At 42.1% G+C, this 22,438-nt stretch overlaps 2 protein-coding genes across 2 annotated transcripts in view; both read left to right on the top strand.

Moving 5' to 3' along the window:
• LOC310680956 (cytochrome P450 2J4-like) overlaps positions 1 to 14,227 on the top strand; it is a 29,022-nt gene extending 14,795 nt beyond the window's left edge. Inside the window, exon 7 of the mRNA XM_083448214.1 lies at positions 13,953 to 14,227. Coding sequence (XP_083304340.1) covers positions 13,953 to 14,024 — 72 coding nt within the window. The 3' untranslated portion in view covers positions 14,025 to 14,227. The remainder of the gene's footprint in view (positions 1 to 13,952) is intronic.
• On the top strand, positions 479 to 20,967 carry LOC310680930 (cytochrome P450 2J4-like). The gene is made up of 12 exons (XM_083448146.1): positions 479 to 652; positions 9,831 to 10,133; positions 10,942 to 11,104; positions 11,863 to 12,012; positions 12,734 to 12,894; positions 13,062 to 13,253; positions 13,780 to 13,915; positions 14,234 to 14,421; positions 15,415 to 15,553; positions 16,212 to 16,792; positions 19,723 to 19,820; positions 20,518 to 20,967. Exons 2-10 carry the CDS (start codon positions 9,933 to 9,935, stop codon positions 16,385 to 16,387), a joined length of 1,506 nt encoding a protein of 501 aa, XP_083304272.1. The 5' UTR covers positions 479 to 652; positions 9,831 to 9,932; the 3' UTR covers positions 16,388 to 16,792; positions 19,723 to 19,820; positions 20,518 to 20,967.
• Positions 20,968 to 22,438: the final 1,471 nt, after the last annotated feature.

Genomic DNA, 22,438 nt, shown 5'->3' with positions numbered 1-22,438 from the left:
TCTGCTGCTCCAGAGAAGCGGACACGGAGCTATGGATCCAAACTACAAGAAAAAGGATTCCACCTAAACATTAGGAAGAACTTCCTGACAGTAAGAGCTGTTCTGCAGTGGAATTTGCTGCCAAGGAGTGTGGTGGAGTCTCCTTTGGAAGTCTTTAAACAGAGGCTTGACAACCATATGTCAGGAGTGCTCTGATGGTGTTTCCTGCTTAGTAGGGGGTTGGACTCGATGGCCCTTGTGGTCTCTTCCAACTCTATGATTCTATGATTCTATCTGTTTTTTAATTGCATGAGACATTTTGCGTTCTCTTTTTCAACCAGCAGATGTCCTTCTATTCAATTTTCCTTTATTACTGCTTTTCCTACTTTGTCCAGTGGATGTCACTTTGATTTTATTTACTCAATGTGCCAGCTTCTGCCCTCCTTTAATCCTCTCTTTTACTATTTTGTCTTCGTCACTTCCTCCTTCTTGATGATTACTCAGCGTCTTCAGACACTCAACGCCATCTTACCTGTTAAATTCCCCTTCTTTTCCCCACAGTGTTCCTTTTTCCTTTGCCCTTATTTTTCCTTCAAGGACATTCAGCTTCAAAGCAGCTGATTCACTCCACCCACTCCAACAACAGGCAGCCTGCACTGCTTTGCACTTTGTAGTAAGTCCGTTTCAGATAGTGTGCTTTTCAAATAGTTTGATTGCGATCTGAGTGATTTCTTTACACTCTCTCCATATTTTTTCCCATTCTTTGGTCTTCCCTTTACTTTTGTGGTAGCATTACTTCTCCTCCGCTATTTTTACTCTTTATTTTGTTTTGGGTTTACTCACTCCATGAGGGTCCCCCCCCCCCCGAGTTCCCTTTTTTGCCCTTCGTCTTATTTCCTTTTAGGTTTTATTGCTGCTGCTGCCACCACTTTACGTTTACAGTGGTGCCTCACAAGACGAAATTAATTCGTTCCGCGAGTTTTTTCATAGAGCGAGTTTTTTCATCTTGCGAAGCACCACAGCGGGGAGGGGTGGGGAGAAGCAGGGCAGCTGCCGCAGCCGGTCCTTGGACTCACCCGCACCTTGTGGACACCGCGCAACGCGGCTGCTGGAGGGCGGCGGGGCTCAGGAGCGCGACTCCGACTGCAGCGCTGGCTGCTGGCGGCAATGGCTCCTGAGGGGAGCGCGCGAGGACGGTGGGCAGCGGCGCGAGGCAGCCGGAAGGTCGGAAGGTCGGCCGGAAGGTGGGAGGGAGCTGGAGGAGCCGTCAGCAGGAAGGTGGGAGGGAGCCGGAGGAGCGGGGAAGCGAGCGTGCGTGCGTGCAGTGACCATCGCCATGACAGGAGAGGCAGGGCTGTTTCATCTAGCGAAGCAAGCCCTTAGAAAAAATCCGTCTTGCGAAGCACCTCAGGAAAAAAAAACACCCTTTCGTCTAGTGGGTTTTTCATCTTCCGAGGCATTCGTCTTGCGGGGTACCACTGTATTTTAATATAGAAATAGAGATTTTACCATCTTGTCGCTGCTTCAGTGATGTGAGGCTTTTCGCCGGTCTGTTTGATGTTCTTCTGTGTGCCTGGATTCTCCCCCACCTCAGCCTTTTTTTTCCTTTTGGCGAGGGGTGCCGGGACTCCAAAAAGACACTGCCGAAGTTCCTTTTGACTTGAGCTTACTTCCAAGACTTTTCAGGGGTCGTTTAGCCAAACATTGCCCCTCACAGTACCGGTGTACACCCCGACCTGCTTACTGCAGTCAGAGCTCACACTGTTGCAGCTGTCGTAAAAGCTCAAGTCCCCCATTGTGTTTCCTTTTGTTTGAGCATAAAGATGGACAGGGCATAGCTGGATACTTTCAACAATATATAAATCGGTGTAGATATCCTGACGTCCAAAGGGAAATACGGTACTTAAATTGTTTTCCAGAAATTTTGCAAGAACGTAACAGAAGAGGAAGACAACTAAATATTCAAGTGCTGCTTTTGTTTATATTAACTCTGTTGTCGTGTTTCGTATCTTACCATGCTATTATCTGGATTCTGAATATCTTTTTTGGTAGTTTGTTTATTTGTAGTAATATCTTATGGTTGAGTAATGACCTTGATATGATATAGCGTAAAGACTCAATGAAGATCTACTGTATATGGTTTTTTTTAAAGTTTTACTTTTCTTGTATAATCAAAAGATTTAATTTCCTCCTTGGAACTAACTGATCAGGAAAGTAGATTAAAAATCCCATTGGCAACATGTTTACACAATCATAACCATCAACCCTTTGGCAACAGACAATTCAAAATTTAAAGGACCTATCAGTGTATATGGTTTACAGCTTATATAAACAATGCACCTGAAGTTAATCGACATATGGGGCCCCCAGCAAAGTTCCTGTACAAGCCTCTGATGTTGTTTGGTTGGAAGTGAGGATTTCCTGATTATTATTATTATTATTATTAGAGCTTTTAGGGTCTGGTTTATTTGATTTGCGTGGGTCTAAGTGGTTTGCTTTGTTCTGGAAAGAAGTATTTCTGAGCTTCACTAATATTTGTTCTGTGAAATGGGTATTTTGTAGTGTCCTAAATAGTTGCAGAAGTGCCTCTGGGCCCAAACAGATTAGGGTCTCTGGTTTCCACAGCAACATTTTAGTGACTGGGTGACCTCCCCCAGCAGAAGTCCATGCTTTTGTAGTTTGCAGCCATTTGTCCTCCATTTCTCACCCGCATTGCATACCAAGACACCTAGGGGCATAACAATTAAGGGCTCCTTGCTCCTCAACTCCATTATGGGCACCATTCCACATGTCCATCTGATGACTATAAGTACATTTTGCACATTCTTGTATTAAAGATGCAGGACCAAAATTAGGACCAGTGCTGTTTTTCTAGAAAAAGGAAGTTCCAGAACTCACCATCAACACCTCCCTTGTTCTCTTATAATGGCAATGGGGCCCACATGAAAGCAGGGGCATAGGAAGGGGGGGCGGGTCACCCCAGGGGCCATCATGGAGGGGGGTGACAAATGATGAAGGAACAATTACTGCCCTACTAGGGCAGTTCATAAAAAACTTTTTTTTTTTTAAAGGCCTGCTCCAAAGGACCTGTCTTACTACACTAGGGACTACAGTGGTACCTCGCAAGACGAATACCTCGCAAGATGAAAAACTCGCAAGATGAAAGAGTTTTTTGTTTTTTGAGTTGTTTCGCAAGACGAATTTCCCTATGGGCTTGCTTCGCAAGACGAAAACGTCCTGCGCCTTTTTCTTAAAACCGTAAATGCATTCCTATGGGAAACCGTCAATGCATTTCCTATGGGAAACCGTGCTTCACAAGACGAAAAATTCACAAGACGAAAAAACTCGCAGAACGAATTAATTTCGTCTTGCGAGGCACCACTGTATATAGCTCCATATGAAATTTCATGCATGTCAGTTAATATCTTGACCCTCCTCCACAAAAATACCTGTTTACTTGGCCGTTTTCCTGTGTCGTGAAGGCTGAAATTTCAACAAAGCACATGCCTTTGCTAGACTTTTTTCGGCCACCTGCTAAAAGCATTATTTTTTAGGCAAGCATACCTAGATGCTTAGGAAGTTGAAGTAATTTTAATCGTGATATTTTAGCTTTTGTATGTTTTAAAGTAGGATTGTTAATTTTTCTTGATTTTACTGCTGTGGCGGTTTTTGTTTTGGTAACCCGCTTTGCATGTTTTTTTTAAATAAATTTTATTAAATAAATAAACAATAAATATAAATAAAAGAACACAATCCATCCTGTAGATATAAGTATCTGTCTATAGTCGCCTACTTGTTATCAGAGGCTCAGAATCCACATTCCTTTGTAAGAAAACATGAAATAACGTAAAACCATTTCTGCAGGCAAAAATCAATCAATCAATCATGGGGGGGGGTGACAATAATGTTCCGCACCAGGTACCACCTGACCTTCCTACACCTCTGTATGAAAGGTGCCGGAACTGAGTTCTGGTGATTTCTGGCTGGGGGGAAAAAGCCCTGGCTAAGACTAGTACTACATGATATGGTAGCGCTCAATGGAACTCACAAGAGTTGAGTTGCTGCTGCTTATGGGAGGGAGAGAAGCAACACTGCAGTGACAGAGCTAATCTTGTGCTCTTGGCATTGGCATTGGCATTCAGAGGGCTCTGGCCCTCTGAATGATCCTTCTCCCATCATCCCTGTCTATTGGCCATACTGGCTGGGGCTGCTGGGAGTTGGAGACAAAAATATCAGGAGAGGTGCTGGTTCCCAGGCCCAGATCTAGTCGTACTGTTGCCAGAACAAAACATAATCTATGCAATATTGAACAGAAGGCGAGCAGATAGACTCCTCTGGCCTCCTTAGCCAGAGGTCAGAGTTGCTGAAACTGTTAGGGTGTGAAACCTAAGACGCTGGCAAATTAGCAATGTCATGTGACTTTAAGTAGTCAAGCTCGTTAAGTTGTTAAGTTGCTCAGTATATAAAGAGTGTTTGTTTTCTCTGCCTGTGGGGAGTGCTGGGCGTGAAGCAAAAAATGTCTGAAAGCTCCGGAGGTGTTATCTTTCTGCAATAAACCTGTCTTTGGAAAGACAGGCTTCCCTGTGTCGTTATTTCTTTTGCTGCTGAGACTTTGAAGCTTGTACTGCAACAAGAATCTCTGCACTGGACTTAATTAATACTCTGCAAAGAAAGCTGTTGCTGGTGGCGCAGCGGAAGCGCTTACTGGACCAGTACACAGACTCTCTTAGGTTATGGGTCCTTCTACGTTTCTACAGCTGTATTGTGTGCAGAGAAAGTGAAAGCAGTTTTCGGATGAGAGAAGACCGGCTTGGTCGTAAATCCACCTCTTAAAGGAACTGAGAGGCTGCAGAAAGTTGAGAGAGCTGCGTAAGTGAAGATTTACAGCTTCATTAGCTGCAAAAGGCTTCAGAGGATGCTGGAGGCGTCTGAAAAGTGAGTAAAACAAATCCCAAGGGGAAAGAGAAGCAAGGGCACACAGAGGGAGTAGCAGCAGACCCCAAGAATGGCAGTGGAAAATTTCCAGGTTCCCTTTACAAAGTTGAACTCTGCTAATTACGTGCAGTGGTCTAAGAGGGCTCAAGTCTGGTTGGAAGCCAAAGAAGTGTGGGCTGACTATGTCCAGAGGTGAAAGCCGTTTGTGGCTGTTGCAGCAGATGCCACAGCAGAGCAACAGGCTGCTGCACATGCTCAGAACAGGGAACATGATAAAATGGACACTAAAGCTAGATGCATGTTGATGGTATCAATAGACGATTCCCAATTACCTCATGTGGAAAATTTAAGGTCTGCATTTGAAATTTGGGAAGCTCTTAGGCGAATTCACCATAGAGCCACGCCCGGAGAGAAGGTGAACATTATACGTGCTTTGTATGAGTTGAAACTGAAGCCAGGCGATAGTGTGGTTGAACACACGTCACAGATGACTGAGTATTTCAACCGACTGTCATCTCTAGGTGTGACTTTTCCTGAAAATATTAAAGTTTATACTCTGCTTAGCAGCCTGCATGCAGGGTTTGAAAACTTAGTGCTAACTTTACAAGTTTTGCCAGAGGACCAGCTGAATATGAATTATGTGACTGGTAGATTGTGTGAGCAAGAATATCAACATCATCGAAAACGTATTGATAATTCAAATACCCCAAGGGTTGGATGTTCAGATAATTCCCAGCGTGAGGGAACTAGCAGGCAGAGCTGTAAGGAAGCCTCACAAGTGTCTGCTATGGCCAGCAAGTCATGTTTTCGATGTGGCAGCAGGTTTCATTTGATAGCAAAGTGTCCAGAAAAGCAACAGGAATTTCAACAGTCCAAGGCCAGTTTCCGGAGCTACAGGGGAAGACGACGTGAGAACTACAAGAATCAACGATCCAGAGGGGGAGCAGGTGCTGATAAGGGACTATCTGCAATGGCAGCACAACAGAGTCCTAAAAGGAGCCAACAAACCTTGAAGTGGATAATTGACAGTGGAGCAAGTCACAGTTTAGTTCCAGCGACATCTAGTGGCAGCTTGATGAACTGCAAGACATTGCCAGTTGCAAAAACTGTGACTATAGCAGACAATAGTAAACGAGAAATGAACCTTAAAGGCACAATTTATGTTAACTGTTTGCAAACTAACCTTCCTGTTTTTGTTCTTCCAGGAATGAAGAATGGACTTTTGAGTGTGTCATGCCTGGTAAAAAAGTGGTTTTAAGGTTGAGTTTGAAAATGATGTGTGCACCATTTCAAAACAGGGGAAGGAGCTAGTTAAAATTTCCTGTGAGGATGGGCTTTTTGTTTTGGATGAAGAGCAGTTAGCAGCAGGTAGATGTTCAACAGGTGAAGCGCAAGCTAAGTGTGTAAATAAGGCTCCTCATACAGGTTGTGTACATCTACTACACAGAAGGTTAGCTCATATATGCTTTAAGTATGTAAGCAAGATGCCAGATTTAGCTGAGGAGTGTAACATTAAACCCTGTCCAAATTTTCTGGATTGTTGTGCTTGTAAACATGCTAAGGTTAAGACATGTAACTATCCTAGATCTGATAGAGTAAGCAAGAAACCCTTTGAACTTGTGCACACAGACGTGTGTGGCCCTATGCCAGTCAAATCGCTTGGAGGTGCGAGATTTATGCAAATTTTGGTGGATGATTTTTCAAGAGCTAGTTGGGTTTTCTTTCTGAAAGAAAAATCACAAGCAGCTTCCATCCTGATGGATTGGATTGAAGAAGTCGAATGTAAATTTGACACCAGGGTACGTAAAATACAATCAGATCGTGGTGGGGAATATGTGAACCACACGCTGGAGACGTGGTTAAAAAGGAAAGGTATAGTTCATAGACTTACCAATCCCTATTCACCACAGGAGAATGCAGTTGCCGAAAGAAAATTTCGAACATTACAGGAAGCCATTGCTGCTTTGCTGTTTGATTCTGGACTTCCACAGCAGTTTTGGGCTGAGGCTGCACTGTATGCGAATTATACTTTTAACAGAGTGTACAATAGCACAGTAGGCAACACTCCTTACTTCATGCTATTTGGAAAAAAACCAAAAATTGATCATCTAAGAGTTTTTGGATGTCGTGCTTATGTGCTGGTGCCTAGGGCACAACGTAGGAAAGGCGATCCTAGGTCTAAAGAAATGTTTTTCTGTGGTTATCAAGCAAACACAAAAGGTTGGAGATTTGTGAATGTAGAAGGCAATCAAACGAAAATCACAATCAGCAGAAGTGCGGAATTTTGTGAACAGGATGGTTGGAATAAAATTCATGGAAATCCTGACATACTATTTGATGTGGTGAACAGTAACAATGAAACTCAGGCCCCAGAGCAGGTATTAGTTCCAGAACAGGCTGAGGAATTTGAGTCTGAGGACAAGGGTGAGAAATCGCCTAGTTCGCCCAAGTCTGTAAAGTCAGAATCTTCTAGCTCTAAAAGTTCACCTGTACAGCAAGAGAGACGTGTAAAGTCAGAATCAGAAAGTTCTTCAACTACTAGTGACAAACAGGTGACTACTAGTGACAAACAGGTGACGACTAGTGATTCTGAGTCAGAGGGGGAAACTGAAGGAACATCGCAGGAACTGCCAAGGCGTTCCAAGCGTACCAACAAAGGTAAACCTCCTGAAAGGTACCAAGCTATTAGTGTTTGGGCTGGTTTGGCAAATTGCGAACCTGAAAGTTTTGAGGAGGTTGAGCAATTACCCCAGGAGGAGGCCAGTAGGTGGCGTGAGGCCATGCAAAAGGAGTTGAATTCTATGAAAGAACTGGGTGTGTTTTCCATCACCAAACTGCCAGAAGGTGCCAAGGCAGTAAGTTGTAGGTGGGTGTACAGGTTAAAGACAACAGCGATGGGGAAACCAGAGTACAAAGCAAGACTTGTAGCTCGAGGTTTTACACAAAGAAAGGGGTTACATTATTCTGAAGTCTATGCACCCACTTCGAGGAGTGAAACCCTACGGGCACTATTAGCAGTTGTTGCTCAGAAAGGGTTTAAAGTGAATCAATTTGATGTCTCTACAGCTTATCTTCATTCAGACTTGGCTGAAGAGCTCTATATGGAGCTACCGCCAGGATTGAAAGTTAGTAAATCAAATCAGGTATGGAAACTACATAAATCTATTTATGGACTCAAGCAATCTGCTCATAATTGGAATGAGTGTTTGAATGACGTTTTGGTAGGCATTGGTTTTAGCAGGAGCAAGGCTGACAATTGCTTATATTTCAGAGGTTCAGGAGATGCTCAAGAATCTTTGCTTGTTTATGTAGATGATCTGATTTATACTTCAAAGACACAAGAACAAGTAAAAAAACTAGCCAAAGAGTTAAATAAACACTTCAAAGTTAAGAATCTTGGTGATGTGAAGGTCTATCTTGGTGTTCAGATAGATAGGACCAAAAATGGCAGTTTTCTACTGAATCAAAAAGGCAAGATATTGCAAATGTTGAAAAAGTTTGGCATGATGGAGTGTGCAGGTGTTAGAACACCAATGGAAATGGGTTTTGTAAAAGACAATGAGTTCAAGGATAGTGCTGAATTCAAGCGTGCTGAAATCTTTCAGTCAGCACTGGGAAGCTTACTTCATCTTTCACAATGGAGTAGACCAGATATTGCTTACGCTGTTAACTTACTCAGCAGAGAAGCTTCAAAACCTAGTGTAAATGCATGGAAAGGAATTCAAAGAGTGTTAAGATATTTACAATACACCAAAGATTTTTGCCTTGAATTATCTTCGGAAGGACAAGCACAGATTACTTGTTGGGCAGATAGTGATTGGGCAAATTTAAAAGATAGAAAATCAGTGTCTGGCTGTGTAATAAAATTTGGTAACTCTCTGATTGGGTGGAGATCCAAGAAACAGAACCTGATTGCTTTGTCGTCAACAGAAGCTGAGTTCTGTGCCTTATCTGAGTTATGTAGAGATCTAGAATTTTACAAATGCTTGGCACAAGAGATGTATGAAAAGGCCATCACTCCAATCACTGTATGGGGTGATAATCAACCGTGTCTTAAGTTAGCACAAAATGGGCAGTTTAAAGGTCGTACAAAACATTTGGATATCCGCTTTCAAAATGTTTGTCAAACGGTAAAAGCAGGAATTGTTAAATTAAATTACTGTCCCAGTCATGAAAATCAAGCTGATGGTTTTACAAAACCGCTTGGGTTTCAGCGGCATGAAAACTTTTGTGAAGAAATGGGTCTGAAGTAATTTTGTTTTTGTATTGCCAGCGAGAGGGGGTGTTAGGGTGTGAAACCTAAGACGCTGGCAAATTAGCAATGTCATGTGACTTTAAGTAGTCAAGCTCGTTAAGTTGTTAAGTTGCTCAGTATATAAAGAGTGTTTGTTTTCTCTGCCTGTGGGGAGTGCTGGGCGTGAAGCAAAAAATGTCTGAAAGCTCCGGAGGTGTTATCTTTCTGCAATAAACCTGTCTTTGGAAAGACAGGCTTCCCTGTGTCGTTATTTCTTTTGCTGCTGAGACTTTGAAGCTTGTACTGCAACAAGAATCTCTGCACTGGACTTAATTAATACTCTGCAAAGAAAGCTGTTGCTGGTGGCACAGCGGAAGCGCTTACTGGACCAGTACACAGACTCTCTTAGAAACTACCCCTGATCCAAACCTTTCAGGAGCAGAAGACATCCTGCTTAGTGTAAGTTTTTATTTTCTTTATTGACAGTGCTTTGATTTGCACGGGGAGAAAACCCTTCTTGGAATTGTCATGAAGGAAATTAACCTTTGCTGTTCCAAAGAAGTGAAGCTTCTTCCCCACTCTCTTTTTCCTGCTTGGTGGAATCATTCATTAGGTCATTTCCTGCCTCTTTACGGGCATGATGTACAGCAATATAGGCAGACTTTGTTCTCATTTCCTACAGGCGCATTAGCCAAGAACACAGGTGTGGTTGTTCTAGTGGTATCAGATTCGGGTTTCCCTCAGCAGACCAATCTGCAAAAGGAACACCTAGGTGGGTTTGAAGATGCTGCTGCAGCTGCTCTCTGTCCTCTGGGAGGCCTTGTCCCTGCAGGTCGTTCTGGTGTTTCTGGCTACATTTCTACTTCTTGCTGATTACAAGAGAAATATCCATCCAAGGAATTACCCCCCAGGCCCCATGGGTCTTCCTTTGCTGGGTAATATGCTACATGTGGATTTCAAGAAGCCTCACATTTCATTACAAAAGGTAAGGATGAAGGAAAAACCTATGGCATGAATTTAATACTACACTGCTGTGCCAGATTTGGGGTGGTGCAAGTGGTTCCCTGGCATAGGGCACTGAGCCAAGTGGGCAAAGAATTGAGAGGATCGATCATTGTGAAGATCCATTTATGTGTGCCAGATTTTGTTCACTCTCAGGGTGCCATACTACCAAAATATGCCCCTACATTGCACTGGAAAGGAGTGTAAGACCCTGGCTGGAGAAGCAGGTTGAGATGCTTTCAGGTTTAGCATCCTGATTCTGAGAGAGGTCAGCCTGATGTCTGTGAGGAGCCCATATGTGAGGCACCAAGAAAAATGCCTTTCTTTTTGTTTGTTCCCAGAATATGGTATCCAGAAGTGTTTTGCCTCTTAACTTTGAGGATCTATTTTATTCTACAGTTATTTGTAACAAATCTGGATCTTACAACTGCCTTTCACTTACCGTGGTTGGCAGAGTATTTTGTGTGTGTGTTTGTATGTTTTGTTGCTCCTTGTCCTACCTTCCCCACTTTTATCTTTGCAACAACTCTGTGTGGTAGACTAGGCAAAGTTACTACATGCAAATAAGCAGCAACTCTTGTGAATACATTGCAGGTGGAGGATGGAGGGGGCCTGTCCATGTACAGACCCTGGAAACCATTTTGGCCTTTCTGATGTCCCCGATATATTTGATGGCAATCAAAGTTCCCTTCTTCCATATAGGCATTCAAGAAGCACCAAGCAGACAAATTAATATATGATATATAGATAGGATAAATCATTTCTTACATTCTTCCTCAATCTCCATTCAGCTTATAGAAAAATACGGCAATGTCTACAGTCTTCAGGTTGGAAGCATGAGGTTTGTGATTGTGAATGGATTGCATCTGGTGAAAGAGGCTCTTGTCTATCAGGGTGAAAACTTTGTAGATCGACCAAGTAGTCCTGGTATCCAGGGACTATTTGGGTCATCTGGTAAGTTTCTTTTAATGTTGTCAATTATTTAGATAATTAAATAATTCCTTTTTATTTTTTTATTTTTAATGTTCTGCATTGATTGGGGAACCTTTTAGATTATTCCTCAAGTTTAAATATTCAGGACTCATTGTTAGATCTTTCCATAATCTTCATTTTCATTCCTTGCATCTTTAAACTACTAGTAGTAAGCTGTGTCATAAATGTATACCTACTAAACTGTTTAAATTAACTGAACTCACCATTCAGTATTGAGTACTGAAGATAAACAGCTTGTAAATAAGAACCTGGCATTATTATGGATGGAGGAATCTGTCGGTTTTTCTTTCAATCAGTTCTTCATTTTTCCATTCTTCAGTTTGCAATACTTACACATCAGTCACACTCCAGTTTGCTCATTGTTTCAGGAAGTGAGACTGAAGTAAGGTTACATTTAAATTCAAGATGAACTGAATTTCTGTTCAGTTCCCACAGTGTTTCACAGGACAAAATAAAATTAGTATTAAAAATTCTACCCAAACAGTGAAACACACAAAAAGCATCAATGAAACAGCAGTAACAGCAAACGGCAGAATTCAGAGCAAACAGATAAAAGCCACCAGCACAAATTGGCTACTTTCTAATGCCTTGCAGTCTTTCCAACATGTCCTGAGCAGGCAAGCAGAATAATGGAAAGCAAACAGGAGTCCATCTTGGAATTAACAGGATTGCTAAATCTACTTACTTGCTGTAGATATTTATTACTCCTTCCTATCTAGGACTGGCCTTCTCTAATGGTCTCATCTGGAAACATCAAAGACGGTTTGCCTTATCAACACTCAGAAACTTTGGTTTGGGCAAAAGGTCTTTAGAAGAACGAATACAGGAGGAAACCCGTTACTTAAATGAAGCAATAGAAGCTGAGAAAGGTGAGAACCAGAGTCAACAATCCTGTGGCCCACCTATGATACTTACCTTAAGTTGCTACTTTGTGTGAACTATGTCAAAACTTCATTAGCTAGGGTGCGAAGCTTTCTGGCATTATTTCTTCACACAAATGTAGCTCTGCTTGGACTGGAATGACCCTGTGATGGCGAAGGGGGTGTTGATAGGAAGTTCCACAGAGGCTTGTTGTGGTGCACAAAAGTTCTAGTGTGAAGCTCTGTGTTGGAACATGCCATGGGAGCTAAAAGCCCCTGAACTAGAACAGAATAAGAACAAAGGTTGGGTTTTGAGGATATCTGCAGATTTTTTATAATTTTGACAACCAACCTCGCAAATAGAGTAGGGTTTGAAGTGCAATATTTTTGGTATATCAGTGTGTCTCTATACTGTCTCTGATGGGGATGGTCCTTATCCTTTTTGACAGGCATTGTTACAAAAATGCCCTTTCCTGACCTCCTGCCTCTCAGATCAATATCACCATACTGCAGAATAATCATTGCCTATGGAGAATAAATATAAATGGGCCTCAGAGTCCTGAGTGTACCAGGTTAAATTACAAGATATAATGTTAATATGAAATTATTTCTTCAGCTAAAACAAATCCTGCCTCATCAACACTCATCCACTTTCCCCGCCTTCTGTTTTTGTTATATGGAATCTAGAAGCACCCCAATTCCATCTGCACCATTTTCTCTCTCTCTCCAGGGCAGCCATTTGACCCTCAATTTCTGATTCATAATGCTGTTTCAAATATCATCTGTTCCATCACTTTTGGGGACCGCTTTGATTACCATGACAGCCGTTTCCATAATTTATTGCACCTGTTTGATGACGCGTTGCTTATTCAGGGAAGTTTTTGGAGTGTGGTAAGTCTTCTTTGAGTTCAACAGAATTGCTTTGATTCCATACACTCCCACATTATTATTATTATTATTATTATTATTATTATTATTATTAATCATCATTATTATTTGAATGCTTTTTTGAGAGGGTTTTTCCTTCACATATATGATATTAGTGTTTGTTTCCTCAGCTGTACGATGCATTTCCTACTGTCACGAAGCACTTGCCAAGGCCCCATCCGACACTTTTAAAAAAATGGGGGCAGGTGAAATCCTTTGTGAGAGAAAACATTGAAAAACACAAAGAAGACTGGAACCCATCTAAACCCAGAGACTTCATTGATGCCTACCTAAATGAAATGGCCAAGATGAGAGATGAAAAGGTAAAAAAAGTATGTATCTTTAATAACAAAACAGTAGTAGAAGGCAGAGAAGCAATTTAAAAAATCATAACTAGTCATGTGGCTTGTCTGAATGGTCCTTAGTGCCTGACCATATTCTTTCTGTTGAATTTATGACTTCAGACAAAATACATTTCTGCATGCACAGAATATGAGGTCATGTATTTTGTGGGGAGACACCACCCCACTTGTTCACTGCTGGGATTTCACCACTAGTCGGTGGTTTGTGAGAGCACACCGTTGACATGACTAAAAGAATCTCTGTAGTGGAGGCATCTCATGACCAAAGGATTCAGTTGCCTGAATAAACCCAGACCAGGAATTATTGAACAGAACAAACCCAAACTTTATGCCAGCATCAGAGAGTCACAGGACTCTTGACTGGACCTTCCTAGAGGCAGAATTAGAGTCACAGAATCCCCTGGTGATCTCTTGACATGTGGGGCTGACAGTAGGATGGTGTTTTTAATGACAGCTGAACTCCCTGGTGCATTCTTTTTGCTTTAAGGAGGATGCCCCTTCCAGTTTCCATGAAGAAAACCTCCTACAATCAACACTGGATCTGTTTTCTGGTGCAACAGAATCACTTTCTACAACCCTGCGCTGGGCTTTGCTGTACATGGCCATATACCCAGAAATTCACGGTAGAACTGTAGTTGACTCATTTGCCTTTCATTACAGTCAGAATACTGCAGCTTCAGGTGGACTCGTCAGAAAACACACATTCCCCTCAATAAAAGAATGAAGTCTTAAGGCATTGCTGAAACTTGACTAGTGAAAGTCCTGTGTGCTTTTTCAGTTGAAGGGAATTTCACAAATGAGATACCGCTACTCAGGAGGGTCGATCCCTTGTCACCATCTACTGGGTACTCAGTGGTGGGACATCAAGATGCAGTTTCCTTGAAGATATTGGTTTATGTCTGTTCTCCTTGTATTGATAGCAGATTTTCTTTTCTCTGCAGCAAAAGTCCAAGCAGAAATAGATTCTGTGATTGGCCAGTCTCGCCAGCCAGCAATGGATGACAGGGACAGCATGCCGTATACCAATGCGGTTGTTCATGAAATTCAAAGAATAAGCAACGTTGTGCCTGTGAATTCGCCCCGGATGACAACTAAGGACACTACACTCGCTGGGTTTCATATTCCCAAAGTAAGTATTAGGATGATACAGTGGTACCTTGGGTTAAGAACTTAATTCATTCCACAGGTCCGTTCTTAACCTGAAACTGTTCTTAACCTGAGGTACCACTTTAGCTAATGGGGCCTTCTGCCTCTGCCGTGTGATTTCTGTTCTCATCCTGAAGCAAAGTTCTTAACCCGAGGTACTATTTCTGGGTTAGCAGAGTCTGTAACCTGAAGCGTCTGTAACTTGAAGCATCTGTAACCCGAGGTACCACTGTATACCATTCTTATTTTCCTTTCCTCTTCCTTCAAGATACAAAAACTTGAAGCCGGAGTTCTAAATGAGGGTTGGCCAACATGACGTCCTCCAGATGTTGTTCAAGTTCAACTCTTACCAACCTGAGCCAGCATAAGCAATAGGCAAGAATGGTTGGACTTGGATCCAGGAGGCTCAGTACTGCTGTAGATAGTTGCACAGATAAAAACACAAAGAGTTCTTTGCCAGTTTAATTTACTATCTTCTCTTCTTTTTCTTTGAGAGGAAACCATATTGATTCCCAACCTGACTTTGAATGTCTTTTAAAATCTATATTGGAACTGTGCTTTTGTGGGACTTTGTTGGATGAATTACTTAATAATGAGAAGTAAATATTGCTTTCAGAACATATCCTTGCTCTGTCAGGGGATAGAGGCTTAGTACTGCTATAATTTCAAAGAGAATACAGTGGTACCTCTGGTTACGATTTTAATTCATTCCAAAGGTGTGTTCTTAACCTGAAACTGTTCTTAATCTGAGGTACCACCTTAGCTAATGGGGCCTCCCGCTGCCACCACGCCACTACTGTGTGATTTCTGTTCTCATCCTGAGGTAAAGTTCTCAATCCGAGGTACTACTTCCTTGTTAGTGGAGTCTGTAACCTGAAGTATTTGTAACACAAGGTGTTTGTAACCCGAGGTAGCACTGTACTCAAAAGCGCCTTGTCATTTTTATCTACTTTCTTCTCTGCTTCTCCTTTGCCAGGGAACCATAATGCTCGCCAATTTGACCTCTGTGCTGTTTGACAAGGATGAGTGGGAAACACCCAATGAGTTTAATCCTGGCCATTTCCTGGAAAATGGTCAGTTCATGAAAAGGGAAGCGTTCTTGCCATTCTCTACAGGTAAAAAAGTTCATGGGCTGCTCATCAGAACTGCAACAGTGACAATATGATGGTGATTTGGTTGCTGAGAGCCTTGTGTATTGCTGGGGTTACACCCTATCGGGACCAGTGGTCATCACATTTAGGATTTTGAGGAAGTGCTCTGTGTGCATGTCACAAAATGGCTGCCATGGGAGGTGGGATGTTACATGAAATGGTGTTGATATACTCCGCCCCCCCTCCACCCAGTAAGCAAGCAGTTTGGATTTTTTAAGGGAATATTTACTGGTACCTTTCTCAGCTGCTCTAGAACAGAAACCTACTTCCATCTGGATCTTGAGCAACTAACTCTGTTTGCCACACCCTTAGATAAGCTATATGCAGATTAGGGAGATTCCTAATAAAATAAACATGAAATTGAAATTTTCTCCAAAACTACATATGAGAGAAATTTATGTTAATTGAAATGTATCTATTCCAAATTCTCAAAAACCATGATCATATTTGTTCAGTGTTCCCATTTGCCTCACTAGGGAATACTGAGGACTGATTTTTATCTTTGTTTGCAACAACATACTGTTTTAAAGTATTTGTTCTCTCAGTGTTGTTTTAAACTGTGCAGCTGTTTACTGTAGCAAAAGCTCTCCACTGAAACAGTCTCTTTCTCCCTCTCTTCCAGGAAAGCGAGCTTGTCTGGGAGAGCAGTTGGCAAGGACTGAGCTCTTTCTTTTCTTCACTGCCCTAATTCAGAAATTCACTTTCCAAGCTCCAAAGAATGAAACATTAAGCTGTGAATATAGGATGCGTCTGACATTGTCTCCCCTCCCATACCGGATATGTGCATTCTCTCGCTAAGGGACCCATCTTATAGCATTGCCATTTCTTTAAAAAGTCGGATTAGTTTGTGGGGCAGAAGCATGCCTGTGGCTTAGTATTAATTATGTTAAGCCGGAATTGATTAGGACTTCACCCAAATAAGTAGGGTTGGGATTGCAGCCTGTACCTTTAAAATAAGTGCATTCAATTCACATTTCCCCCCTCAAGGAATTCAGGCAACTATAACTTAAGGCTGCTGGGAATTGTAGCGCTCTGAAGGGTAAACTACATTTCCCATGATTCTCGGGGGGGTGTATGTATGCAAATAATATTGTTTCATTGGTGAGGATCCAAATTCTATCCCCCCACTTCTTGGTCAGGCGGTCTATCCCCCATCCCACTATTTTCAATATTATTATATTGCTGCTGTTGCTGCTCTGGTGAGTGCTGGGTGGACCGCTCCCTCTCCGGCCAATTCCATCTGGCCTAGGGGGCAGGGCCTGCACTCACCACTACAGTTTAGAGGCCTGAGCAGCTACCTGCAGCAAATGACAAAATGGTTTTAAATGTTTTAAGTGCTTTTAATTTGCTGCACCTTTAATGGTGGTGGTTGTTTTTTTATAATATGTTATAATTTTATAATTTTATTTCTGCTTGCGGTTGGTTAAGTATTTAGTCAGGGTGGGGAGTAGTTTAATTTTAGTATTATTGTTTCTTGCTGTGCTTCTATTTTTATTATTCTGTTATTATATAGTTTGTATTTTGCCTTTTAAGGGGAAGGGTCAGGGCTGCCTGGGAGTGGGCCTCAGCCAAAAGAATGGCTGGGGCAGGTTCCACAGGGGGGAATGTATTGGGACACCCGATCTCAGTGATCACGGGCAGGAGGAGGAGTTACGCTAAGACCAGACCATGTCATTACTGAGGAGGCAGGTTTAGTCGTTGTTTGAGGACTATCCCTTCCTCCAGGTCTGGTCCTGACCAGAAGGATACAGGAATCAGCAAGGGAAACCCACATGACCTGAAAGTGTTGCTGTGCAATGCCAGGTCAATGATGAATAAAACCACTGCCATCCACGACCTGATTGTGGATGGAGGATTTGACCTGGCATGTGTGACAGAGACCTGGTTGGATGAAGCAGATGGGCCTGTCCTTGCCGCTGCTTGCCCACCAGGTTTCTCTTATGCACAGCAACCCAGGTCATGTGGGCGGGGAGGACGATTGCAGTGATTTTTAGGAAGTCATTAGTCTGCACCAGGTGTCCTATTGGGAAGACCCAGTTCTCTGAGTGCATGTTCTGAAAGTTGGGCAATGGGGGCAGTACAGGATTCCTATTGGTGTACCGACCTCCCCGCTGCACCAAGGATTCCCTGCCCGAGCTGCTTCAGGTCGTGGCGGATATGCTCCTGGAGACACCTAGCTTGGTTGTCCTGGGGGATTTTAACATCCATGCCGACACGACCTTACAAGGGGCTGCTCGGGACTTCGTGGAAAGCATGGCCTCCATGGGGCTGTCCCTGGAGGCACAGGTTAATTCTGTGTCCAGGGCAGCTGTCTACCAGCTCCACCTGGTACGCAGGCTAAGACCCTACCTGCCCGCGGACTGTCTTGCCAGAGTGGTGCATGCTCTGGTTATCTCCCGCTTGGACTACTGCAATGCGCTCTATGTGGGGCTACCTTTGAGGGTGACCCGGAAACTGCAATTAATCCAGAATGCGGCAGCTAGACTGGTGACTGGGAGTGGCCGCCGGGACCACATAACACCAGTTCTGAGAGATCTGCATTGGCTCCCAGTACGTTTCCGAGCACAATTCAAAGTGTTGGTGCTGACCTTTAAAGCCCTAAATGGCCTCAGTCCTGTATACCTGAAGAAGCGTCTCCACCCGCATCATTCAGCTGAGATCCAGTGCCGAGGGCCTTCTGGCGGTTCCCTCATTGCAAGAGGAAAGGTTACAGGGAACCAGGCAGAGGGCCTTCTCCGTAGTGGCGCCTGCCCTGTTAAGAATTACAGGCTGATCTCGCTTCTAAATAATGATTATAAACTGTTTGCCAATATTTTAGCAAACAGGATGAAAAAAGTGCTGAAGGGTTTAATACATGAAGATCAAGCAGGTTTTCTTCCTGGCAGACAAATGAAAGATAATATTAGAAAGAGGAGGCTTCGCCCTGCCAGACCTGAAATTATATTATGAAGCATCTTGCCTCTGCTGGTTGAAGGAATGGATGAAATTAGAAAACACTGATTTGCTAGATCTAGAAGGTTTTGATAATAGATTTGGGTGGCATGCTTATTTATGGTATGACAAAAAGCGAGTACATAAAGGATTCGAAAACCATACCATAAGAAGGTCTTTGATAGAGGTTTGGGAAAAGTATAAAAACTGGTTGGAAGTAAAAACTCTGTATTGGTTGTCACCATTAGAGGTGCTGTGTGTGAAAAAAATCAATATGAAAGGGGGATGGGCAACATATCAGAATTTAATAATAAAAACAGAAGGTAAATGGAGGTTGAAGTCATTTGAAGTAGTTAAGGAGTATGTTAATGATTGGCTGCATTATTTTCAAATCAATGAAATGTTTAAAAAAGATCTAAAACTAAGAGGTTTTGAGGACAAAGAGTCGAAATTTCAGAAAGAAATAATAAACAGTGATTTTAAAGTTTTGGCTAAAATGTATAAGATATTATTAGAATGGCATACAAAGGATGAAGAGATAAAATCGGTTATGATTGACTGGGCCAAAGATTTTGGATATAATATACAAATGGAGGAATGGGAGAAATTATGGAAAGAAGGTCTAAGATTCACTGCATGTACAACAACAAAAGAAAATGTGATGAAAATGATGTATAGATGGTATGTAACACCAGTGAAGTTAGCAAGGATGTATAAAGGATGTAACAAATGTTGGAAATGTAAAGAAAAAGAGGGTACATTCTATCATATGTGGTGGGAATGTAAGAAAGTAAAAAGCTTTTGGGAAATGATATATAATGAATTGAAGAAAATGTTTAAGTACACTTTTGTTAAGAAACCAGAAGCGTTTTTACTTGGTATTACAGGGAATGAGATAAACAAGAAAGAAAGGAAGCTATTTTTATATGCAGTGACTGCAGCAAGAATACTGATGGCTCAGAAATGGAAGCAAGAGGAGCTAGCTACATTAGAAGAATGGAGAATGAAGATGACGGACTATGCAGAACTTGATAGACTGACGGGAAGGATCCGAAATCGACGAGATCAGAGATTTATAAAAGATTGGGAAAAGTTTACAGAGTATATGCACAAACTAAGTGAAAATCAGATAACGCTTGTAAGCTTTAATGAAGCTCTGTAACAAGAAACGTTAGAATATGAGTAAATATGAGTAAAATAAGATTTAATTTATAAAAATATTAGAAGTAAGGTTTTAGAAATGTTAAGAAATTAAGAAGGGAAGGAGTATCAGCCAAGTTGAGGGAAGTAAAAAAAGAGAGTGGATATATATATATATAAAAGATGTATGAATTGTATAAATTTTATATTGGAAAAATTGAATAAAAATTATATACAAAAATAAAAAAAAGAAAGAAACTGCAATTAATCCAGAATGCGGCAGCTAGACTGGTGAGTGGGAGTGGCCGCCGGGACCACATAACACCGGTTCTGAGAGATCTGCATTGGCTCCCAGTACGTTTCCAAGCACAATTCAAAGTGTTGGTGCTGACCTTTAAAGCCCTAAACGACCTCAGTCCTGTATACCTGAAGGAGTGTCTCCACCCCCATCGTTCAGCTGAGATCCAGCGCCGAGGGCCTTCTGGTGGTTCCCTCATTGCAAGAGGTAAGGTTACAGGGAACCAGGCAGAGGGCCTTCTTGGTAGTGGCGCCTGCCCTGTGGAATGCCCTCCCAGCAGATGTCAAAGTAATAAACAACTATTTTACTTTTAAAAGACAACTGAAGGCAGCCCTCTTTAGGGAAGTTTTTAATGTCTGATGCTGTACTGTTTTTAATATTCAGTTGGACGCCCAGAGTGGCTGGGGAAAGCCAGCCAGATGGGCGGGGTATAAATAATAAATTATTATTATTATTATTTATATTATTATTATTATTATTATTATTATTATTATTATTATTTATTATTATTATTATTATTATTATTATTATTATTATTATTATTATTATTATTATTTAGGGCTGCCATATATCTGGGTTTTTCCGGACACATCCAGGAATTGGGTTGCAAAATGATGTCTGGGCAGATTTTTGCTGAATTGGCAAAATGTCTGAGAAAAGTAGGGGCAAATTTTTTAAAAAACAACAACAAAATTTATAGATCCCCATCTTAAATTAAACACCCCCCCCAAAAAAAAAGCTCAACTTAACACTGGGGGAAATGGTCACCCCTCCTATCTTTCACGGAATGTGGGGCTCAAACCCATGACCTTGAGATTATCTCAGTTCTGTATTGTTGGGCCAAACCCCAAGGCAGAGTTTAAATGTGCTTCTAAATATAGTAAAATTGGTGGGTTAAGCATAGAACTCTTGAGTTGTATGGTGGACAATGAATATTCCCTAGGTTTTATTATTTTCCAAAAACAATTTTGTTGTTCTGTAATAAACATGCTGGATAACAAGGTGAAAACTGAGTCTGCAAAGTGTTTTCCATGAAAATAGTTAAAACAGCAATTTGGCTGTCAGGGAGTGCATATTGCTGACACTCACAGGGGCAGGGGCAGAGGAGAATGTCAAAAGATGTATGCTCCATTTCCATCAGTATTATTGTGTCCAGCTGAAAACATTCAAGCAGAAATTTCCTGGGGATATTGTGCCTGCAGTTCTTTGGGAGTCTTGGGCTTGATGTATGCTTGGCCTGAACCAATCTCTCCTGTGGTGTTCTTTGGGAGAAGGAACATGGAGTCTTAAGGCCTTTGAACAACAATTATTAAATAATAAAGGCTTACTCTCAGTTCTTTCTAAAATTATATTGGATGCCACTGTAGGTGGACCTGCTGGTTAGAAGTTGTGCTGGGAACAAAATATACAGCTTTCGCTCAGTGATAGAGACTGGGAGGTTTTGTGGTGGAAATTGCCTTATAAATCAGTCTTTGCTTCTGTGAGGGAATTATCTTTGAAAGTATTGCACAGCTGGTATTTGACACCCAGGTATTTGACCCACACTGCATCAGTTTCCTCCTCCCTCTGTTGGATGGTCAGTGTCACCAGGTGGGCATGTATTGATACAAGTGGGTTTGGGAGAGAAGGAGCTTATAGAAATCTCTCAAATAATGCAACAGGATGTGCTCCTTACCTCAGGTTTGGCAGTACTGAAACTAACAATTCAAGCTGGGTTTTAAAGAACAATGAAATTATTGTCCACCTGGTCACAAGAAGATGAATAATAATGAAAGTTATTTTGTTGTTTTGTTCTGGGGAAGGAATTTTTCTGAGTATCACTATTATTTATTCTGTGAAATACAGGTATTTCCTGGTCCCCACAATAGTTTCAGAAGTACCCCTGGGCCCGAAAGGTGGGAGCCTCTGGTTTCCACAGCAACATTTTAGTGACTGGGTGCTTTCATACTTGACCTCCCCCACCAGACCTCCATGCTGTTGTAGCTTGCAGCCATTGATGCTCCACATGCACTGGGGCAGGAACAAGGGTTTCTTTGCCACTCAGCTCCACAGTAGACACAATTCCACCTGGCCACCTGATTATCATCAGTTTTAGTACTCTTGTATTTAAGATGGGGAACCAAGGCTAAGAGATCATGGCTTGGCTAAGACCAGTATCTACCCCCCATGGTAAGGTGGCTCTCACTACACCTCCCAAGAGCTGAGTTGCTCCTGCTTACTTAGAGGGAGGAAAAGCAACTCAACGCACCAATGGAGCCAATCCAGAGCTCCTGCCAATGAATTTGCATTGCACAAAGTTTCCCTTCTACATGGTCTGCTGCTGTGTGAAACTATCTAGTCCTAGAGTGCTCTCCAGTGATGCCTGACTGTTGACCACACAACCTAGGGCTGTTGGGAGTTGGAGACCCAAAACATCTGGAGAGGTGCTGGTTTCCAGTCAGTCTGGTCAGTGTATCGCCAAAGCAAAATCTAACTCATGC

The sequence above is a fragment of the Podarcis tiliguerta genome (genome assembly GCF_965153285.1).
Source record: "Podarcis tiliguerta genome assembly, chromosome: 6".
NCBI classification, from domain to species: Eukaryota; Metazoa; Chordata; class Lepidosauria; order Squamata; family Lacertidae; genus Podarcis; species Podarcis tiliguerta.
The sequence above is the reverse complement of the archived record's forward strand: the minus strand, read 5'-3'. Positions and strand labels throughout refer to the sequence as shown.